The sequence below is a fragment of the Diospyros lotus genome, chromosome 1 (genome assembly GCF_014633365.1).
Source record: "Diospyros lotus cultivar Yz01 chromosome 1, ASM1463336v1, whole genome shotgun sequence".
NCBI lineage: Eukaryota > Viridiplantae > Streptophyta > Magnoliopsida > Ericales > Ebenaceae > Diospyros > Diospyros lotus.
The window spans coordinates 41,148,887-41,167,583 of record NC_068338.1 but is presented as its reverse complement, the minus strand read 5'-3'; the positions used below and the strand labels follow the sequence as shown (position 1 = coordinate 41,167,583).

At 34.1% G+C, this 18,697-nt stretch overlaps 3 protein-coding genes across 6 annotated transcripts in view; 2 read left to right on the top strand and 1 right to left on the bottom strand.

The window, feature by feature from the left end:
* Positions 1 to 3,807, top strand: part of LOC127806093 (protein disulfide-isomerase SCO2) — a 14,638-nt gene extending 10,831 nt beyond the window's left edge. Inside the window, exon 3 of the mRNA XM_052343109.1 lies at positions 2,666 to 3,807. Coding sequence (XP_052199069.1) covers positions 2,666 to 2,748 — 83 coding nt within the window. The 3' untranslated portion in view covers positions 2,749 to 3,807. The remainder of the gene's footprint in view (positions 1 to 2,665) is intronic.
* On the top strand, positions 3,337 to 15,718 carry LOC127806061 (protein CHROMATIN REMODELING 25). Its single transcript, XM_052343055.1, has 22 exons — positions 3,337 to 3,464; positions 4,633 to 4,972; positions 5,335 to 5,715; positions 6,012 to 6,098; positions 6,209 to 6,449; positions 6,515 to 6,640; positions 6,716 to 6,772; positions 6,869 to 6,955; positions 7,282 to 7,377; positions 7,600 to 7,650; positions 9,308 to 9,382; positions 9,492 to 9,578; positions 10,768 to 10,859; positions 10,974 to 11,106; positions 11,538 to 11,657; positions 11,734 to 11,847; positions 11,980 to 12,063; positions 12,222 to 12,299; positions 12,369 to 12,424; positions 12,784 to 12,979; positions 13,088 to 13,186; positions 14,035 to 15,718. Exons 2-22 carry the CDS (start codon positions 4,740 to 4,742, stop codon positions 14,359 to 14,361), a joined length of 2,820 nt encoding a protein of 939 aa, XP_052199015.1. The 5' UTR covers positions 3,337 to 3,464; positions 4,633 to 4,739; the 3' UTR covers positions 14,362 to 15,718.
* On the bottom strand, positions 11,652 to 18,697 carry LOC127806075 (B3 domain-containing protein At3g19184-like). 4 transcript variants are annotated; one of them, XM_052343072.1, is made up of 7 exons: positions 18,411 to 18,697; positions 18,207 to 18,308; positions 16,913 to 16,944; positions 16,623 to 16,797; positions 16,299 to 16,505; positions 16,125 to 16,218; positions 11,652 to 11,830 (listed from the first exon to the last, which is right to left on the bottom strand). In XM_052343072.1, the coding sequence occupies exons 1-6, from the start codon at positions 18,546 to 18,548 to the stop codon at positions 16,153 to 16,155; spliced, it is 720 nt and encodes a 239-aa protein (XP_052199032.1). In that variant the 5' UTR covers positions 18,549 to 18,697; the 3' UTR covers positions 11,652 to 11,830; positions 16,125 to 16,152. The 4 variants fall into 4 exon arrangements, with proteins under 4 accessions (XP_052199032.1, XP_052199047.1, XP_052199039.1 ...); XM_052343087.1 differs by having other exon boundaries at positions 16,125 to 16,209; positions 18,411 to 18,694; XM_052343079.1 differs by lacking the exon at positions 11,652 to 11,830 and adding an exon at positions 15,800 to 16,003.

The window sequence follows — 18,697 nt, the reverse complement described above, 5'->3', positions numbered from 1 at the left end:
AGTATCTCTCATCGTAAAATTCAAGGAGGAAGAGATTAGTTAGGTAGGAAGGGTGGGGTCAGGGAAAATGGTTTACTTAAGTGGCAAGGGTCAGTTCTTGGCAATGGATCCCCTGCATATTAAGAGCATCATGACAGCATCATTCTGAAATTATTTAATAAATATGAAACATTTTGATAATGACGAACAAACAAATAAAGTTTGAAATTTTTATACAGAATGATTTTGTTAATTGGAGGGCTTTCATTTTGAAAGAAATATCCTACCAAGATTCCTTTTAATTGCTTCTCTTTGCTTTATTTCTTTCTTTTTTCCCCCTTGTTTGGGTTTTGATATTCTCTCTTCTTCTTCCCAAGTATATTCTTATTAGTTTTGGATGAGCTCGGCTAGTGAAATACCAATGGAATCTTAAATTTTAGTATCTAGAAGTTATAACTTAGTCTGTTGCTGAATCTGGGTATAGAGATATGACATATAAATATATAATAGATGCAAATTGATATGGTTGAATCATATTCTTGCATGGAGTCCAACATTCATAGTGTATGCAGTTAATGTGTGATAATCAAAAAGCAACTTGTCATTTTCACTTACATGTCACGAAAGGACAGGGTGCATTGAGGTTGATTGTCACTTTATTAGGAAAAAGATGCAAAATATGATCAATATTTGACGTCTGAATATTAGGAAAAAGATGCAAAATATGATCAATATTTGACGTCTGAATCGGCTAGCAGGTTTGTTTACTAAAACTTGAGGAGTTAAAGAGTGACTTTCTTTATAACAATTTTGGAATATATAGCAGGTGTGCTCTAGCTTAAAGGATAGCATTAATAGGCACTTTTGTAATTAGATGTATTATTAAGGGTATAATTTTAATATTTATATGTTGAGCTTCTTGAACAAGTTGGAGTGATTTGACTTCATCAGGACAATCAACAGAGGTGGGTGCACCCTTCAATTAAAAAAAAGGACAATTACCATGTTAGATTACATGTAAATAAGGATTAAAAAAGTCTTTCTCTTTATTATTTATTACATAGATATGTACAACTTTTATCAGCAATTCTATTTAGATAAGGTAAGGGCTGAAAAGATCCAATATAAAGAAAAATCAAAATAAAGAAGCTTTCTTTATTTTGATTTTGTTTGAAAGTGATTTTTTATTCCCATGGCCTGGTTAGGTCAGTACCTAGCTGGGCCATTTTTTTGTTCAAACGAATCTTAGGGTGTATTTGATAGCATTTAGTTGGAAAGAAAAATATTTTTCAACTTGCATGAAAAACAAAAACCACCTCCCCCCTAGATGGAAATTTTCATAGAGAATAGATCAAAACATACTTTAATAGTTGTATAATGGAATTCAATTCCATGGAAAATGTAGTGTGTCAAACAGTAAAGATGGAATTCAATCCTTTAGATGTGACATTTTCCGTGCAATTTTTATGTTATCAAACACACCCTTAGATAAAACAATTTATCTGATTTGAAAACAAAAATACTTGTTATTAAATTAAAGCAACAATGTTTTAACAATTTTGAGCAGGTATGATGGATTAACACTCTAATACCATGTAAATCTTTGCATGAAATGGAAGGATACCGAACACCTAATTAGAGTTATCTTAGTATGTGTTTATACTGAGAAACTTAATACATGGGTATCACATTTATACCTCAATCATACATCTATGCCTTTTTTTTTTTTTTTTTGCTAAGAGTACATCCATGCCTATTAACAAGGGAAATTATAGTCCTTTAATTGTTGTTACTTGTAAATGGAATTTTTTCTAACTAAATTCCTTTTAAATGGCATCAACAAGGGAATTTCTTGTTAATAGGCAAAAGGTGGACAAACATTCGTCTCATAAGAAGGAATATGTAGGCCTGAAACTTTTATGGAGCTGATGTAATTTACTCAAAATATGTTTACACCTAGCCAAAAATAAAAGATTTTCCAGCCACCAATTTCCGTGTGGTGATGATTTGCTAGTTGACCAACTAGCCTTTTCAGTGACGGGAATGAAGTTTATACCAGCTCTTTATGATAAACATGTTGTTGCTGATGTTTTGAACCTGATTTTTAAGATAATTATTCACCTAAAAAAAATAATGTATAGCTGTCAATTCTCAGTTCTAGATGAATTTTCCTTCTCGTTTTTGTCCTTTGGAGGTCAGTATGAGGACATAATGTTGGTTTCCTCATGGAGGTGCATGGAAGCTATAAAACTAGATTTTCTTGTTGGAACATGGAGGTGCATGGAAGCTATAAAACTAGATTTTCTTGTTGGAATTTTAGTGTTTCTAGGATGTCTTGTAGGGACAAGGCTTTGTTGTATAGCCATCAGTTCTATAAGTTTGTGGACTTGTTACTCCTGAACCAAATCCATTCATTAATGGAATTTTATTTGATTGTTAATGCTCAATACAGTAGCGTGCAACTCATTCAGATCTAGGTTTAATCACATCTTAATGTAACTTAACTCGTTCATGCTCACCTGTGTTTCCTGTTTGTGGGCGGGTATGCTATAGGGTGATTTTCCAAGCTTCTGACATATAATGAGGTTGTCTATGATCTTTTTTACACTTAACTCTGATTATGGACGCAGAATACCTTAGTTTAAGTGTCTGAATTTCCGTACTTTCTGTATTTGCATACTTTCAGGTTATGTGCAGAAGATAACGGCACGCAAGGATATTGAGGTGATGGAGGATTTGGATAATGGAAAGCCACCGTCACCCAAATAAATATAGAAACTGTCTTTCTTTTATTTTCTTATATCTCTTTTACATCTTTTTTCTTCTTTCTGATCGGGAATATTGCTACAAATTTCTATCGAGTCCATCTTCTATCCAGTCGTCCAGCATTATTGTAATTTTCACTATTTTGATCCACATGTTTCTAACTTTTTACCATTTAAATATAGGATCCATTTATAGTTGGTGAAAGGAAACCCTCCAAAAAGGATATGCTCCATAACTGATTCTTTCCCTATGTCTAATCCATTTTTCTGATAAAATCCTCTTCCTCTGACTTCAAAATCTTTCTATTCCTTAATTGCCATGGATGCTGTCGGTGAATGAAATTAACTTGCTTCTTCTTCCTGACAGCATTGGAAAATGTGCATCATTTTGTTTCTCATCACAGGGTTAAGAGGCATCTGGATCTGCCAGCCTATGCCAGTTATCATCTAATATATTTTCCTGGTCTTAAGCTATTGCCCAACGTGCCAGTGCAAATTGAATGCTAAGATCTCTCCGGAGGAGTACGAGGCCATAGTGAGCTCCCAGAAAGGAAGACACAATGAAAGCGGTATCCAAATTAGGTTGTTGATTTTGATGGAATGTGCTCATTCTCAGGAGTTTGCGGCAGTGCAGTTGAGATGAATGAATTATTGACATTCCAGCATGAATCGTAGCTTTCTTCAGTTTCTGAAGTTGTCTCTGATACTCTGATCTTACAGGTACTCGACCCCAGCTTCTCTGCTGCTGCTGCTTTTTTTTTTTTTTTTTTTATGTTTTTTTGGCTAAGTCAGCTTCTCCGCTTCTAAAATCAACCATTTAGTAGATGATGTCAAGCTTTATATTTTGCTAGAATGCTGATCGGGCAGGCAGTTTATTATAATTAAGAAGATGATATAGAATTATGTCTCTGCTATATAAGCATTGTTCTCCCCACATTGTTAATCTTCCATTGTTCTTTATGTTCTTTCTTCCCTGTTTTGGCCTTTTCTTGTCCATCTGTGGATGATTTGACATTGAAAATTAGGGCCTATTAACACTCATGTAACACTTGTGAAGCTAGTTTTTTTTTTTTTTTTTTTTTTTAAATCTTAACTTTTTATATATGAAGTGTATGGACCTAAATGAAGATACGACAAAAGATAAAAATACATAGAAATATAGAATTCATATAACTGACCCCACATAATTGGATAAAAGCTGGATATGTTGTTGTAATGTTAACTTCTTATACACGTCTAAATACAAATACGTTGAAAATATGAAATTATTTTTATTATTGTTTTATTTTTAATTTTTTAAAAAAATTAATTAATGTTTTAAAGATTAAAAATAAGTTATGAGAGGCTATTTTTATTTTCAAAATAATCATCAAACTGAAAACAAAAAATTGAAACCCAATAAGCATGCTAAATATCAATGAGGGCTTCGTTTGTTTTGACTTAAATTGAACATTTTAATTATTTCTCATTATTTGGATTGTAAAAAAGGGTAAACATATTTTTTAAGTAAAATATTTTACAACAATGACTTACCAAAAATTAAGACAAAATTTTGGTAGTCATTCTTTTATTTTGAAATTAAAATTAAGATTTTATTATTTTAATTAAGAATCACGCATTTGCACATTTGTCAAATAACTCATATTAAACTTTTCATTTAAGATAAAAAAAATAAAGAAGGCAAGATAATTATATATTTTTTATTATTATTTTTATAAATTAAAATATAATAACTTATTTAATTTATTGTAAATATATAATAATTAATTTAGTTTCATAAAATATAGTGATTATTTTACATTTTGCCTTATTTTTCTTGGTAATAATAGAAAATAAATGAGATTAGTCTAACCGGTGAGGAGAGGATAATAACCCGGTAGCCAAACAGGGCCTATTGGCTTGAAATGTACCGCCAAATTTGGACGACTTAAAATGCATCCCACCCTGTAAAGCCGACAGTGACGGTGTGCGAAGCGCCAGTCGGACGGGTACATTATGGACGACGACGACGACGACCAAGTCCCTTCACTTTCCGACTCCACCGATTCAAACGACGAATTCACTTGCGACCGCGACGAATCGGAACAATCTCAGTCTGAATCTGAACCTGAATCTTACAATGATGAAAATGTTAACTGTGACGGTGATAATGTTCGAGAACCATCCGCGATTCGGCGACCTCCGCCAAATGACAGCCGTAAATCGAAAAATATAGCCGCCCTCGTGAGGTAGGTCCTGATTTCCAAATTTTTTTGTTAAACTTCGTCTCCGTAACCTATTTGCGTACGGTGGAAACTTTTTGGTTTTCTAGGGTTTCCAACATTTAAATTAGATAGATAACATTACGTGGATGAATATCTGTTTTATCACCAAAGCAAGGTTTACTTCATTGTTTAATTTGTATGTCCTCATTTCACGCTTCTGCACTCTCAATATTGTGTAATCTGATAAGTTGAAAATGGTTTTTAGTTAGTGCATAAAACGCCACAAAACAGACTAGTATTCTTATAAATAAAGGTGGAAATATAGTTCTCTCCTGTTCCTGGAGGTATTCGGATAAATTAACGACCAGTTACTGTGGTTTTATCAGAGGCAATCTTGTTGTGAAAAGACAGTCTTTAATTCCAAGGGTGCTTTCGGTGACTGAAGGAGCAGCTGTAGTTAGGAAACCCTTTAAGCCTCCCTCTTCTAATGGATACAGTAACAAGAATGAGCAGCTCTTTCGTCGTCTTTGGGCTCGCAAGCGGTTTGTCCCTTGGGGCTCTAAGAGTCCTGCACTAATTTCAATTACCAATAGATTTAACATTCCCTCTATTCCTGAGAAAGAAGTGCCGGAAGAGATCGTTAGTCTTCCACCAGGAGTTGAGTCATTGGTCCTGTGGCAACCGGAGGAACGTGAAGAAGAAACTGGTAATTTTGTGCCAGTAATAGTGGATCCTTTGCTTGTCCGCTTCCTTCGTCCCCATCAAAGGTATTTCTTCCAACTAAAGATTCCACAGTTGGTTTTGGTATCCATAGTTTTAATTCAGCGTACAGAGACTGATATTTTTATGTTTGTTCATGCTTACACATCCAATAATAGTTACATAATTAATTTGGAATCTTTTTATATAACTATAATATCATTGTTAAAACCTACTTATATTATAAATATATACTCATGTTTTTATGATTGCTAATTATATTCTCCATATTTTGAATTCATTTCCGTGAATCAGATTGCAACTATTCTATACTGAAAAGGTCATTTTATTAATTCCTATGCAGGGAGGGTGTTCAGTTCATGTTTGAATGTGTTTCGGGGTTATATAGTGCTGCCAATATAAATGGATGCATTTTGGCTGATGATATGGGGTAAATACCTGACCCTTCTTGATTATCAGCTCAAACACCCTTGTGGTTTTCCGTCGTACTTTATCTACCAGGATTTTGGGGTTTTTAATATTTAGTGTTTGCTTTTGCAGTTTGGGAAAGACTTTGCAATCAATCACATTATTGTATACTCTTCTTCATCAGGGATTTGATGGGAAACCCATGGTTAAGAAGGCTATAATTGTAACTCCAACCAGCCTTGTGAGCAATTGGGAAGCTGAAATTAAGAAGTGGATTGGAGATAGAGTTCATCTTGTTGCTTTGTGTGAGAGCACTCGAAATGATGTTGTCTTTGGAATTGACAGCTTCACCAATCCTTGTAGTCATATACAGGTAAATCAATATAATTATCTGGGTTTTATCTGGAGTCATGAAGTGACAACTTGTTACTCTCCCAGGTATTGATAGTTTCTTATGAGACATTTCGGATGCATTCATCAAAATTCAGCAGTGATGGATCCTGTGATCTTCTCATATGTGATGAAGCTCACCGACTGAAAAATGATCAGACATTGACAAATCGAGTAAGATCTAAATCTGATATTTTGCTCCTAACTTGTCTGGTTTGGTGAATATATTTAAGAAGTCTTCTGGCTCAGGCATTAGCTGCTCTCTCGTGCAAGCGTCGCATTCTATTGTCAGGAACTCCAATGCAGGTCTGACATATTTGATTTTTGATATATTTCATGTTATCAAGATCTTCCTCATCTTATATAAGTCTGCCTCTACTTTTATTTCCATATCAACCTCAGAATGACCTAGAAGAGTTCTATGCAATGGTTAACTTTGCTAATCCTGGAATATTGGGTGATGCTGCATATTTTCGACGGTACTATGAGGTGAGCTCATTGCTGCACATTCTGAACATTATGGCATAGCCATAAATTTATGTTACCAGTTGATCTGAAATTTACTATGATTTAATGTTAGAGAACGAACTATCACCTAATCTACCAAATATATTTTGGCTCTATTTAATGGTATCAATATGATAGGAAATCAAGTGGCAGGAAGTATTGTTTGGAAATTGCTGTTTTTCTATTGGACTTCCTCAAATTTGAATTCATGTATAGTTTGCAATTACCAAGATGCTGTTTGCTTACCCCTTTCTACTTCTTGGCATATGTTTGTGCTAATTTTTAACTCTAATACATGGTAAATTAAGATGCCAATCATTGGTGGAAGAGAACCGACTGCCACTGAAGAAGAGAAGAAACTAGGTGATGAGCGTTCTGTGGAACTTAGTGCAAAAGTAAATCAGGTGATATTCTCTTCCTGGAATGTATATAACTCTTGCAGCATACTCACTTTGTTCCTTGAGAAAGCAATATATGATCGTAATGTAATTTACAAAATATCAAGTAATTTGATGGCCAAAAAAAAAAAGAAAAAAATTGTTTTGATACGGTGTGTAGGTTAAAAAAGTGTGCAATTAGCAGACTTCAGCTTTACATCTAATTATGACTCATATGCATGTTTTCAGTTTATATTGAGGAGGACCAATGCCCTGTTATCCAATCACTTACCGCCAAAGGTATGGGCACTTGACCAGTTTGCCATTTGAATTCTTGAAGTTGCCATTATCCGTTTGCGATTGTAGTAATTCATTTTTCATGCTTGATCCATTGTTTAGTGATCAGTCTTATTAACATTATATGTCTTTTTAAATTCAACATTTCAGATAAATTAGACTCTTTATTTATTTATTTTTGTTCATATGGTTGTCATGCCCTTGAAGTAATTGCTCACCTCATATTAGACTGTTGACTTGATTTTATACACATCCTTTTGGGCATATATAAAGGCATAGTTGTTAAATCGAGTTTTGAATCGAATCGTAAGATTCAGTACACATTCTCAATTTCAACTATAAATAATATATATCCATAGAAAATTAATAACGTGCCCACCATGATCAATTCTTTTAAATATAAATAGATAAATAATACTTCTAAATATATTTGCTAAGCTTAAAATTATACCAAAAGACAAAAACATATTCATGTTTTAAATTTAAATTACACCAAACCAAACCACTTTCAAAATAACAAGCTAGAAAAAAGAAAAAAAACTACAACTATTAGGCTACTAATAAACTCCATTGTTTATAATCTTCACTAGTTATCAATCATCTTCGTCTTCAAGTTCAAGAGTATCATCATTTTCATCATCTTCTTTGTCTTCAAACATAGCCAAATCAGACGAATATTTGATTAAAGCGCACATGCAGATGAAGTCGCACGAATTGGACGAATCGTGCGATTCATGGACGATTCTAAGAGATTTTCGATTCACTCTATAGATTCGACTCGATTTCTATATGAATTGAGTCGAATCGTATGATTCGGATTGTGAATCGCACGATTCTAACAACAGTGTATAAAGGAATTATTCATGATGTTATTTCACTTTATTGTTTTTTAACCCAATGATGAGATGTTTGCCCTTCCATCATGCCCCACAGAGAGAGAGAGAGGAGCAACAAAATACTCAATAGCATCTCTCTTGAGCTCTATTTAGCCTCATTAGGCCATGTTACATGCAGGCTAGAGACACTTTTTGTCCTTTAATTAAATTTTCCCTATGGTTTGGGAATCAAATTCTGTTGGATTATCTTGGCCTTCGGAACTTTTTATGTTAGGATAATCATTCTTCCAGTTCTTGTATAAACAGTTTTGGAGCTGGGAAGCTAATCAAGAATTGTCTAGAGCTGATTAACATGGCAAACTTATGGAGTTCTAAGAATTGTCAAGCTGAGATTCCTTTTTCTTTTTGGAAGTAGGGTAGATTTCATCCTCCATTTTGTTTAACAGGTTGTGCTATCAACAAATTTTATATAGTTTTAACAACATTCTTGCCTTTGTAGTAGAGCTTGGATGTAAATGTAACATTCATTGGCTGAAACTCAAAGAGACCAGATTAGGTTATATTCTATTGGTTGGGTGGGGACTGTAGGGGGGATAGAATTAACATTCTGCTCTTTAAGTAGATTCAATTATTAATTGTCATCTTATCAGATTGATCCTTCTCCCTGTTGGCCTGTCAATATAAGATTTTTCTTTGGACAGGATATTGTGTTCTATACCCCTCAATTTAGATTTCCATAGTATTTAAATTCCTTTTTTTATATCAGCATTGCTTTTTTATCCTTTTGCACTGATCATGTGCTTATTGAGTAATTGTTCTTGCAGATTGTTGAAGTTGTTTGTTGCAAGTTGGCTCCTCTCCAACTAGAGTTATATAACCATTTTGTGCATTCTAGAAATGTAAGTTCTCATTTTTTTGTGTAGCTATTTTTGCCTTTTAAGATTGCATAAATGTATGAAGTACACAACAGGAACTGTTAGATTGTACTTTTGCTTTTGTAAAATGCAGGTTAAACAAGCAATCACAGAAGAGATGAAGCAATCAAAGATATTGGCTTGCATCACAGCTCTTAAAAAGCTTTGCAATCATCCAAAGGTATTTACTGAAGGATAATATCTATGAAGTGTCTTGTTTGTGGTGTGGTGTATTTCATACTGGAGATAAGTAATGAAGATACAAGGTTGTGTAATCTGACTACAAATTCTAAAACTTGCACAAAACAATCAATGCATGTTATCTATTTCCTCTGCAAGTAATATATAGTTCTTAAGAAGCTTTGCAATCATCCCAAGGTGTATTTCTTGAAGGATAATAATATGTGTTAGGAGTTTTTTTTCCCCCCTTTTCTTTCTGGCATATTCCTTCCTATGAGTAAAAAATGAATACTAAAATTTTTGTTGAGTATATGAGATTCTAAAATTGCAAAAGCCCTTTCCTTCTGGCTTATTCCTTCCTATAAGTAAAAATTGAATACTAAAAATTTTGTTGAGTATATGAGATTCTAAAATTGCAAAATCCCTACAACTTAATATTCTGCTTTTATATATTGGCCAGCAATAGCATAGTTTTTATCCTCGAATCAGAAGGCTATGCACTATTAAAGATGTTGAAGCACATCCAGACCTTATATGGTATAACATACCCTTGGCGACTTACATTGTTAAGGGACAAATTATACCATCAAAGCAAGGTTACTTCTTTGTTCTGGAGACCAATAAATTCTCGCAATGGTTTGGCCATATTATAGGTATAGCTCTTTCTGCTAAAGAAATTTTACATCAACAAAATGATGTGAAAGAAACAGATGGTTTAGGGTTATAAATTTGCTATAAGTCCACTTAATAACAGCAAATAATGACAAATATTGAACCCTTACATTATGTTTAACATATTATGAAAGTGTAAAATCTTGTGAAATTATTATCTACAACAAATGCAGGTAATAAGTCACTACAAATCTGATAGTTAGGTACCCCTTTGCCAACAAACGACCCTTGTTCCTTTTTTTTTTCCCTTGATATGGTTGGCATGAGTACTTTGTTTGCTATATTAGTGAATATCTGAGTAGTGATCCTTGTCTTCTGAAACTGGCATTGGTTTTTGACTGTGAGGAACTTCACCAATCTACAGCAGTGGGCTTGGATTTGATCTCCTAGGCTAGATTCTGACTAACTCTCAGTGACATCATTTTGCTTCGACCACTTTGATATATTTCCTTCATACTTAGCCTTGACGCTTAATAAGATAGATGCTGTGTTTTCATGCATGTTATTTTACTTTGAAGCTCATATATGATACCATAAAAAGTGGTAGTTCTGGAAAATCAGGATTTGAGGACTGCTCGAGCCTTTTCCCTCCAGAAATGTTCTCTGGAAGGTAAGTCATTCCTTTTTTCTTTCTTTTTTTTTTATCCTTGTTCTTTTCTTGTAGTTCTGAATTTCTTGTCCAAATATTCTTGGCATCACAAAATTATCTCTGTTTTTCGGTTAGATCTGGATCTTGGACTGGTGGTGATGGGGCTTGGGTTGAGCTATCTGGAAAAATGCATGTCTTAGCTCGGTTACTGGCCCAGCTGCGTCAGAGAACTGATGACCGGATTGTCCTTGTCTCAAACTACACACAGGTAGCTGTAGCTCTTAGATTGTGAATCTTGCCAACTTAAGTAGTTTTATCTGACCCTTCTTTTCTCTTTGGTTGGTGAGATGACAAACTCTGATGGAGAAAATATAGAAAAAAAATTCGAAGAGCATATCCCAGGCAAATCAATGGTGATGGAGATAACCCATAAGACATATTAGGTCAATCACACCATAAAAGCACATCTTGTGTTTTTTATCTGTTGCAAACACAATTCTTGTATGAACTTTCAGTGTAAAACTACCCGGACTGTGTATTTTTCACTTTGAAAGTGAACTCTCACAAATTGTTCTCTTTAAATTGATTTTTCGTGTTTCTGATCACATTTACTGCTGTATAACAGCTGCTGATTTTGTAGTCTCTTGATATAACCTTTCATGTTATTTACATTAAATATTTTTAGTTTTACTTCTTCAGACATTGGACCTTTTTGCTCAATTGTGTCGCGAAAGAAGATATCCCTTCTTAAGGCTTGATGGAACTACATCAATCAGTAAACGGCAAAAGTTGGTCAACTGTTTCAATGATCCATTGAAGGTACCTAATTCGGTCCAAGAAAATTAGCATTGCCAAAATATGAGTTGATGAAACAAATTCGATTTCCGTCTTGCAGGATGAGTTTGTCTTTCTCTTGAGCAGCAAGGCTGGTGGTTGTGGCCTCAATTTGATAGGTGGGAATCGATTGGTCTTGTTTGATCCTGATTGGAATCCTGCCAATGACAAACAAGTAATTACTTTCCCAAGGTCTATCATAAGGACTGTAACATGAACTAAAAAAGAAATATCATATTGTGTTTGGATGCAAATTGAGTTTTTGTTTATTATGTTCTCTCTCTCTCTCTCTCTAACCTATATGCAGGCTGCTGCAAGAGTCTGGAGGGATGGGCAAAAGAAGAGGGTGTACATCTATAGGTTTTTGAGTGCTGGAACCATTGAAGAAAAGGTTTTGACACAGCAGCAATTTATTTGATATTACCATTTCTACTCTTTTTTGCAGTACATGTATTTTAAGGATGTAATTAGTGATTTATTGCGTAAATTAGTGAAATAAATTAAAGACAAACCACGCTTGAGCTTTAAGGACTAATTGTATGCATGCAGGTGTATCAGCGTCAGATGTCAAAAGAAGGGCTCCAAAAAGTTATTCAGCAGGAGCAAACAGATAAAACAAATGCCCAGGTACTTGCTCTGATTCTGTGATGCTATTTAAAAGCCTTCAACTGTATAACACTAAAGTTGTAATTACAGGGCAACTTTCTGTCAACAGAAGATCTACGGGATCTGTTCACTTTTCATGATGTGAGGTAGGTTCCTCTTCCTGTAAAATTTCTTCTTAAAATTCCTTACTGGATGATCTTCTCTTTCAAACAAGTTGATGAATGGAAATCAATTTACTATTTTGTTGACTGAACAGAGGTGTCATTTTTTTTCTTGATGAAAGCTAAAGAAGATAAGGCACCTTCTATATGCTATCTTAAACAATATATACTACTTATTGATGGCTGAAAGCTTTGATGTCTCTCTCATCCTTGCCGTTAACCTAATTATATTACTAACTGATTTACTTGCTTGAGTAACTAATGTCTAGGATCTTATTGCACAATATGGAGATATACCTAACCTGCCTTTCTTTCTTTCTTTCATTTTTTTGTTATCCATTCAGATCTGATATTCATGAGAAGATGGGTTGCATCCGTTGTCCAAACTATGATGCAGTCTTAGACGAGAGGGCTGATAAAATAGACCAGATGGAGGGCATCAGTTCAACAAGTGAACATTGTCAATCAGATCAAGATGATATAGGAGGATTTGCTTGCATTTCGGGGTGCCTCCATAAGTTGCGAAGCTCAGAGAAACAGGTTAGTTAAGTTCACTTGATCATAGAAATGGTGTTGGTTTATGTTTTTCGAGACTCAATGTTACTGATTCTAACAATCTCTCTGAAATTCTCTGCCTTATTTTTTCAGGTAGGAACTCCCCTGGAGGAGGATCTGGGCAGTTGGGGGCATCACTTTTCTGCATCATCAGTGCCTGATGCTATTTTTCAAGCCTCAGCTGGAGAGGAGGTGCTAAGAGTTGCAGTTTTGTATATTGTTGAGTTTTTTTTTTTCATTGGAAAACTCTTTGCTTCCCTCGGTTACAGTAACTTCTTAAGATACAAGTTCATGCTTCCTATAGCATTGATCAAATATCTTTACCATGAAAGTAATTTTAGCATTAAAGCATGCTTAAAGGTCACCAGGAGAATCTTTCAATTACAAAATTTCATGGTTGAGGATGTTTGTTATGTTGTTTTAGAAGATTTTGCCTCCCTTAACACAAACCCCTCCCCATTCAGAACTGAGGGTGAGACAAAACTCAAAAGAGAGAAGAGAAAAGAGATGAGGAAGAGGAAGAAACTAGAAAAGAAGAGGGAACAGTCAGTAGAAACAGGGATGGGAAGAGAAGAGACAGAGAGGGAAGCTCAGAAAATTCTATGTATTCAGCATCAATAAAATGTGTCTTTTTCCTCTTGCTTGGCTAATCCTACTATATTCTGCTTCCAAAAATACCTAAAATAAAATAAACATGGCCAGATAACCCTAATTTGTTTTTGAATTACTCTTACTTCCAAAATATATTTCCTATTTATCTTCCCTGATCCTTATCAACCCCCTCCCGAGCCAAAAGAAGGAAGAAAGAAACAGAAAAACAAAAAAATAAGAAGAGAAACAAAAGTCTGGTACTGTGTATTATCCTTTTCTAGTTGGTACGATACAAGCTAGAACAGCATAGTTTGCTTTTACCCACTATACGCATGTGATAAATCATTGCATTCACTTAAACTAGAAACACAGGAGAATGTTAACATGATTACCATTCCCTCATCTTAGGGCAACCAGATTGCCTAGATCTAACACTTCTAATGTTGCAGGTCACATTTGTTTTCACAAACCAAATAGACGGGAAGCTTGTGCCTATTGAATCCAAGACCACTGTAGTAGAAGGAAATGGAAACAAGTCCAGTTCAAAGGAGAACTTGAGGCACAATTCAATGCCGTCAGTTTCTTCGAATATTGCTTCTGTCAAGAACACAATTCCTACATTTTGCAAGAACTTGCAAAGCGTGAATTTGAAATCAGTGAGAAGTTCTCTGAAAGGTACACAGAGTCTAACATTAAATCATAAACTCTCTCTTCTAAATCAATTACCTCAAAAAAGATCTTTTCCTAAATCTATAGACGATGACGATTTTGAGTAGAGTTCTGGATTTTTCTTATATTGTTTTTCTTCTACTTTAGTTTCTAACTACCAAAGGGACTTGTCAACATCCATAAAGGATATCTAGTTGTACCAAGTCTCATTGTAGGACTCTATTGCCTTTGTTTTTTTAGTGTAATTTTGAGTTTTTTGTGTTTCCCCTAAATTTTTCTTTCTAATATAGTGGAAACACGTGATACTTATCGGAAATTGGAAGAAATGTTGAGATGGTATTAGCTGCTATCAACTAGTAGGGAAAAATAACAAAAACACTGAATGCATTTGGCATTCATAAAGAGAATTATTATATCAAGTTAGAATAAAAGAGAAAGAATCCAACTACTGTTTTTCCACTGCTGGTTGTCATTGGAAAGAAGCTTGCACAGTTTTTGACAAGATTCTGACCTGGCGTGATACACTATTATTGTCATTCATAATATACATTGATGGCCCTTTAATGGTAACGTAGGCAACAAATTTGTTATTCATTTCACATGCAATCTAGTAGGTCCAAGTTCTAAAACAAAAGTTTATAGCAGGGTAAAAATGTATGGACACGAAATACATATGTTTGTGTAACTGAAGAAAGAAGAAAGATGGTTGTAACTAGACTGGCCTTTTTACTATTTAACTTGAATATTAGGGAATTTAGAATGACATGAATTGGTTTATACTCCATTCATCTGTCAGGCATCGGTTGCCTCATGGATGAAATGACAGTCCATATAAGGATGTTGATAGCTGGTGTTATCTGATTTGTTTGGAAGGTTCTCATTCTTTGCCACTAGAATTTCATTCAACATCAGTTGAACTTGCAAATCTGTTTTGAGTAGTGGATTGCTGTATTTTTTGGACATTTACAAGAATTATGCAGGGGCATGAATCAGGTTGACCCTTGGGTTCATCGTTCTCAAAATTGAAAATAATGGAAATTTTAAAAATCATTTTTTTTTTCATTTTCATTTTTGCATGACTAGTAAAAGTATTTTTATTTTATTATTTCTTAAAGATAATTTAGAACCAAGCAAATTCATTTCTTGAATTAATATGATTGTGAAGACAGATTTTACCACTATAACCAGGTCTGATTATACCTTAATTATCTTATATTTGTGAGAATGAAGATAAATTTTCTTATCAAAAAGGTAAAATAGGATAATTTAAAGTCAACTTAGTTTGTTTTCTTGCAAAATATAACGTTATCCCATTTGTTATGGTGAAGAAGGGTTTGTTTTTATGTCCATTGATGTGGGCAAAATATGATTATGCCTTAAAAGTATATGTTTTGAGTTGGATGCATATGGGCATAATAGCTATATGGTTTATCATGAAAAAAACCTTTTGTGGAGAAGAGAGAGGCCCTTTACTGATATAAATTATGGTTCACCTTTAATTTGTATTATGTGATATTATCAATTCACAACACCAACGTTTAACTTTTGAGACACAGAAACTCCTATCTGCCTTACAAGAACTGGGTATTTGATGTCAATTTTTGAAAACTAATTCTTTATTTTTAGAATTAATAGCAAATAACTGTATATTTGGTTACTTGCATCACACTGTACCCGCCGCTTTATTATCCATTTGATTTTTGGAAGCGCAGATGATATTTGCTAGTTCAGTTTGTTGCATTCTTCTCACTGGAACCAGTCAAGAAAAGCATTTGTCATGGAAACAAAAGCGATAATATTTAAAACATTTATAATTTCAGAATGGGTTTCAAAAATAGAAAAAACATTTCAAAGCTTAGAGTATGCGTACTTGCTCGAATTTGTGTACACTACTAGCACTACTGTTGTGCAGCTTCATCACTGTCTTCGCCTGGGTTCACCCTTATAATATAAACCTGTTGCAACTAAAAATGCATGCATTCAGGGCACATAAAGATGCATCAATCAAGCATGATAAAATCGGGTTCAGAAAAAACATCATCACCTTGAATTTTGTTGGCTGGATTAGTTGGAAAACTAATGCATCACCATCAACTAGTTGGTGATCGATAGCAAAACCTCTCCATCCGGCACTGAGCCCCGTTTTCTGGGCGAGATACTTGGTGGAGGTCTCATTATCATCCTCGTCCAGTAAGGTGATGAACTCGTCATGGTCTGGAAGGTGTGCCTTGGAGAACTGGACAGGAAGTCCCTAAACAAATTTCCGACATGAAATCCAAAGCGGATTATGGATTGAAGAACTCTTAAGAGCATGTATCTGGTATCTGTATGTACTGTAAATCGAAATCGGGAGCATGGAGAGCTTTACCAGCCAAAATCCTCCAGTCACATGGGATTGGAGCATGGGCTTCACGAAGCTGGGAAAGTCGGGTTCTAAACCCGATTCGATTTCTTCTGCTTTCTCTATGGCGCATGCCCGGTCTTCATCCGAGGCATATACTCGATTTGCCAAATCCCTTCGCCCATGGCTGTAAGTCCTTAAACTGAAAATATGATGAAAGCAGCAGCAGCAGCAGCAGCAGCTTATGTAAATGATAAGCAACTAATAATTAATATTGGCACCTTGTTTTTTATAGACAAAACACTAAACATATGAACCTTCTAGGCCTGCCCAATGCTTCAATAGGCTCCTGTTATTCATCATGAGATTGTCAGCATATTCTCGTGAGGAAATGAAGCTTTCTTGAATTGCAGAATCCAAGTATTAGATTGTAACAATGAAATAACTCGTTTTTAAAAAAAAAAACAAAAAATTAGTGCTATGAGGCCATTTGGTTTTTGCTGTTCCTTTTCAAGCCGATGGATGCCCATTAAAGCCTTCAATTAATCCATTAACAAATTAATAGATTTAAAATTGGTTTATTTTTACGAGAACATTGCCTCCGCAATACGTTTGTGTGGATTTTTTCCTAGTTTGTGGATTAAAAATTTGTGAATATTAATAAGTTTGATTAGAAATTTATAAAATATGTTCAATTAAAAGTTTGTGAATAATTCGTGAATAAATTTATTTATAAATATATTAATATATTTATTTATAATTTTAAAAATACATGTTTAATATAAAATTATTAAACTTTAAATTACTATAATAATATAATTAAATTAAATATGTTAAAATTATTATATATTAATTTAATTATTTAACATAATATAATATATATATATAATAAAATAAAATAACAAATTAAATTTAAAAATAAATGACAAATTTGAGCTCAACTCGTCAACCTTTTGACGAGTTGAGTTCAAACCGAACTCAAGCTTGATTCACATGCATTGAGGTTGAACTTGAATTCAATCGAACTTTAAGACTCTAGTTTAAAAATTGACTTGCAAGTGAGATTGAGTTCAATAAAATTCAGCTTGACTCAATTCGACTACAATTTTAAAAAATTAGATTATAGTCTTCACATCAATGTCAAATATAAATGTTTCTAACAAATGAATTGTTGTCAATTAAACATACTTAAAAAAAAATAAAAGTCATCAAATAAGTAAAATAATTGTGTTAATGTATTTATAAACCTAACCTTTACAATTAGCAGTCCATAGTAAACAATTAATTTGGGATATTAAAGGCCTATGGTAGAAAATATTTTTTACTTTTCTAACTTAGATTTTACAATTAAATATATCTTAAAATTTTATATTTCTTCTTTTTTAGAAAAATTTAAAAATACCAAAAATATATTTTTTTAATTCATAGTATAAAATTAAAAAAAAATAAGTTTTTATTTTTAGCTAGAGATTTAATCATTTAACCAAAAAAAATAGAATTAAATTTTAAAATATTTTTTTTTATAATTAAACAAGTCCTAAAGTTTTCTCTTAAATGATAATTTCTCATCTTGCGGAGAAAATAGCAAAATGTGAGAGTGAGAGTGCTCACTTCCTTGTAATTGCTTGGTGGTTTGTCTGCAATACGACTGGATCTCCTAAGCACCGAGAGATCCGCTGGCAGCTGGGGCGTCCGAGGCTTCACCCGCTTCATCTATTCATGGAAAAATCCAAATTATACATTCACACATATATATATATATATACACATATTTATATAGAGAGAAAGGGAGGGGGGGGTGGGAGCGGAACGAACTGGAGAGGACTTGGGGCTGGGAGTGGAACGGAGAGCTTGAGAGAGCTTGTTGAGATTCAGTTGTTCAATCAATTTCTTGTTCTCCTCAACCCTCTTCCGGCGGATTTCCTCGTATTTTGCTGCTTTGTGCACCACCATTGTTCGTCGGACTGGGAGACTCTCTCCGTGTCCAGCTGAAGAAGACTTAGGGTTGCAGCAGTGATAGAGAGGAGGAGACAGTTGAAAAGGAAAAGCAACAAACAACGAGAGAAGCCGGCCGTTAAAACCCCCCTGTTGTGTAATTAATA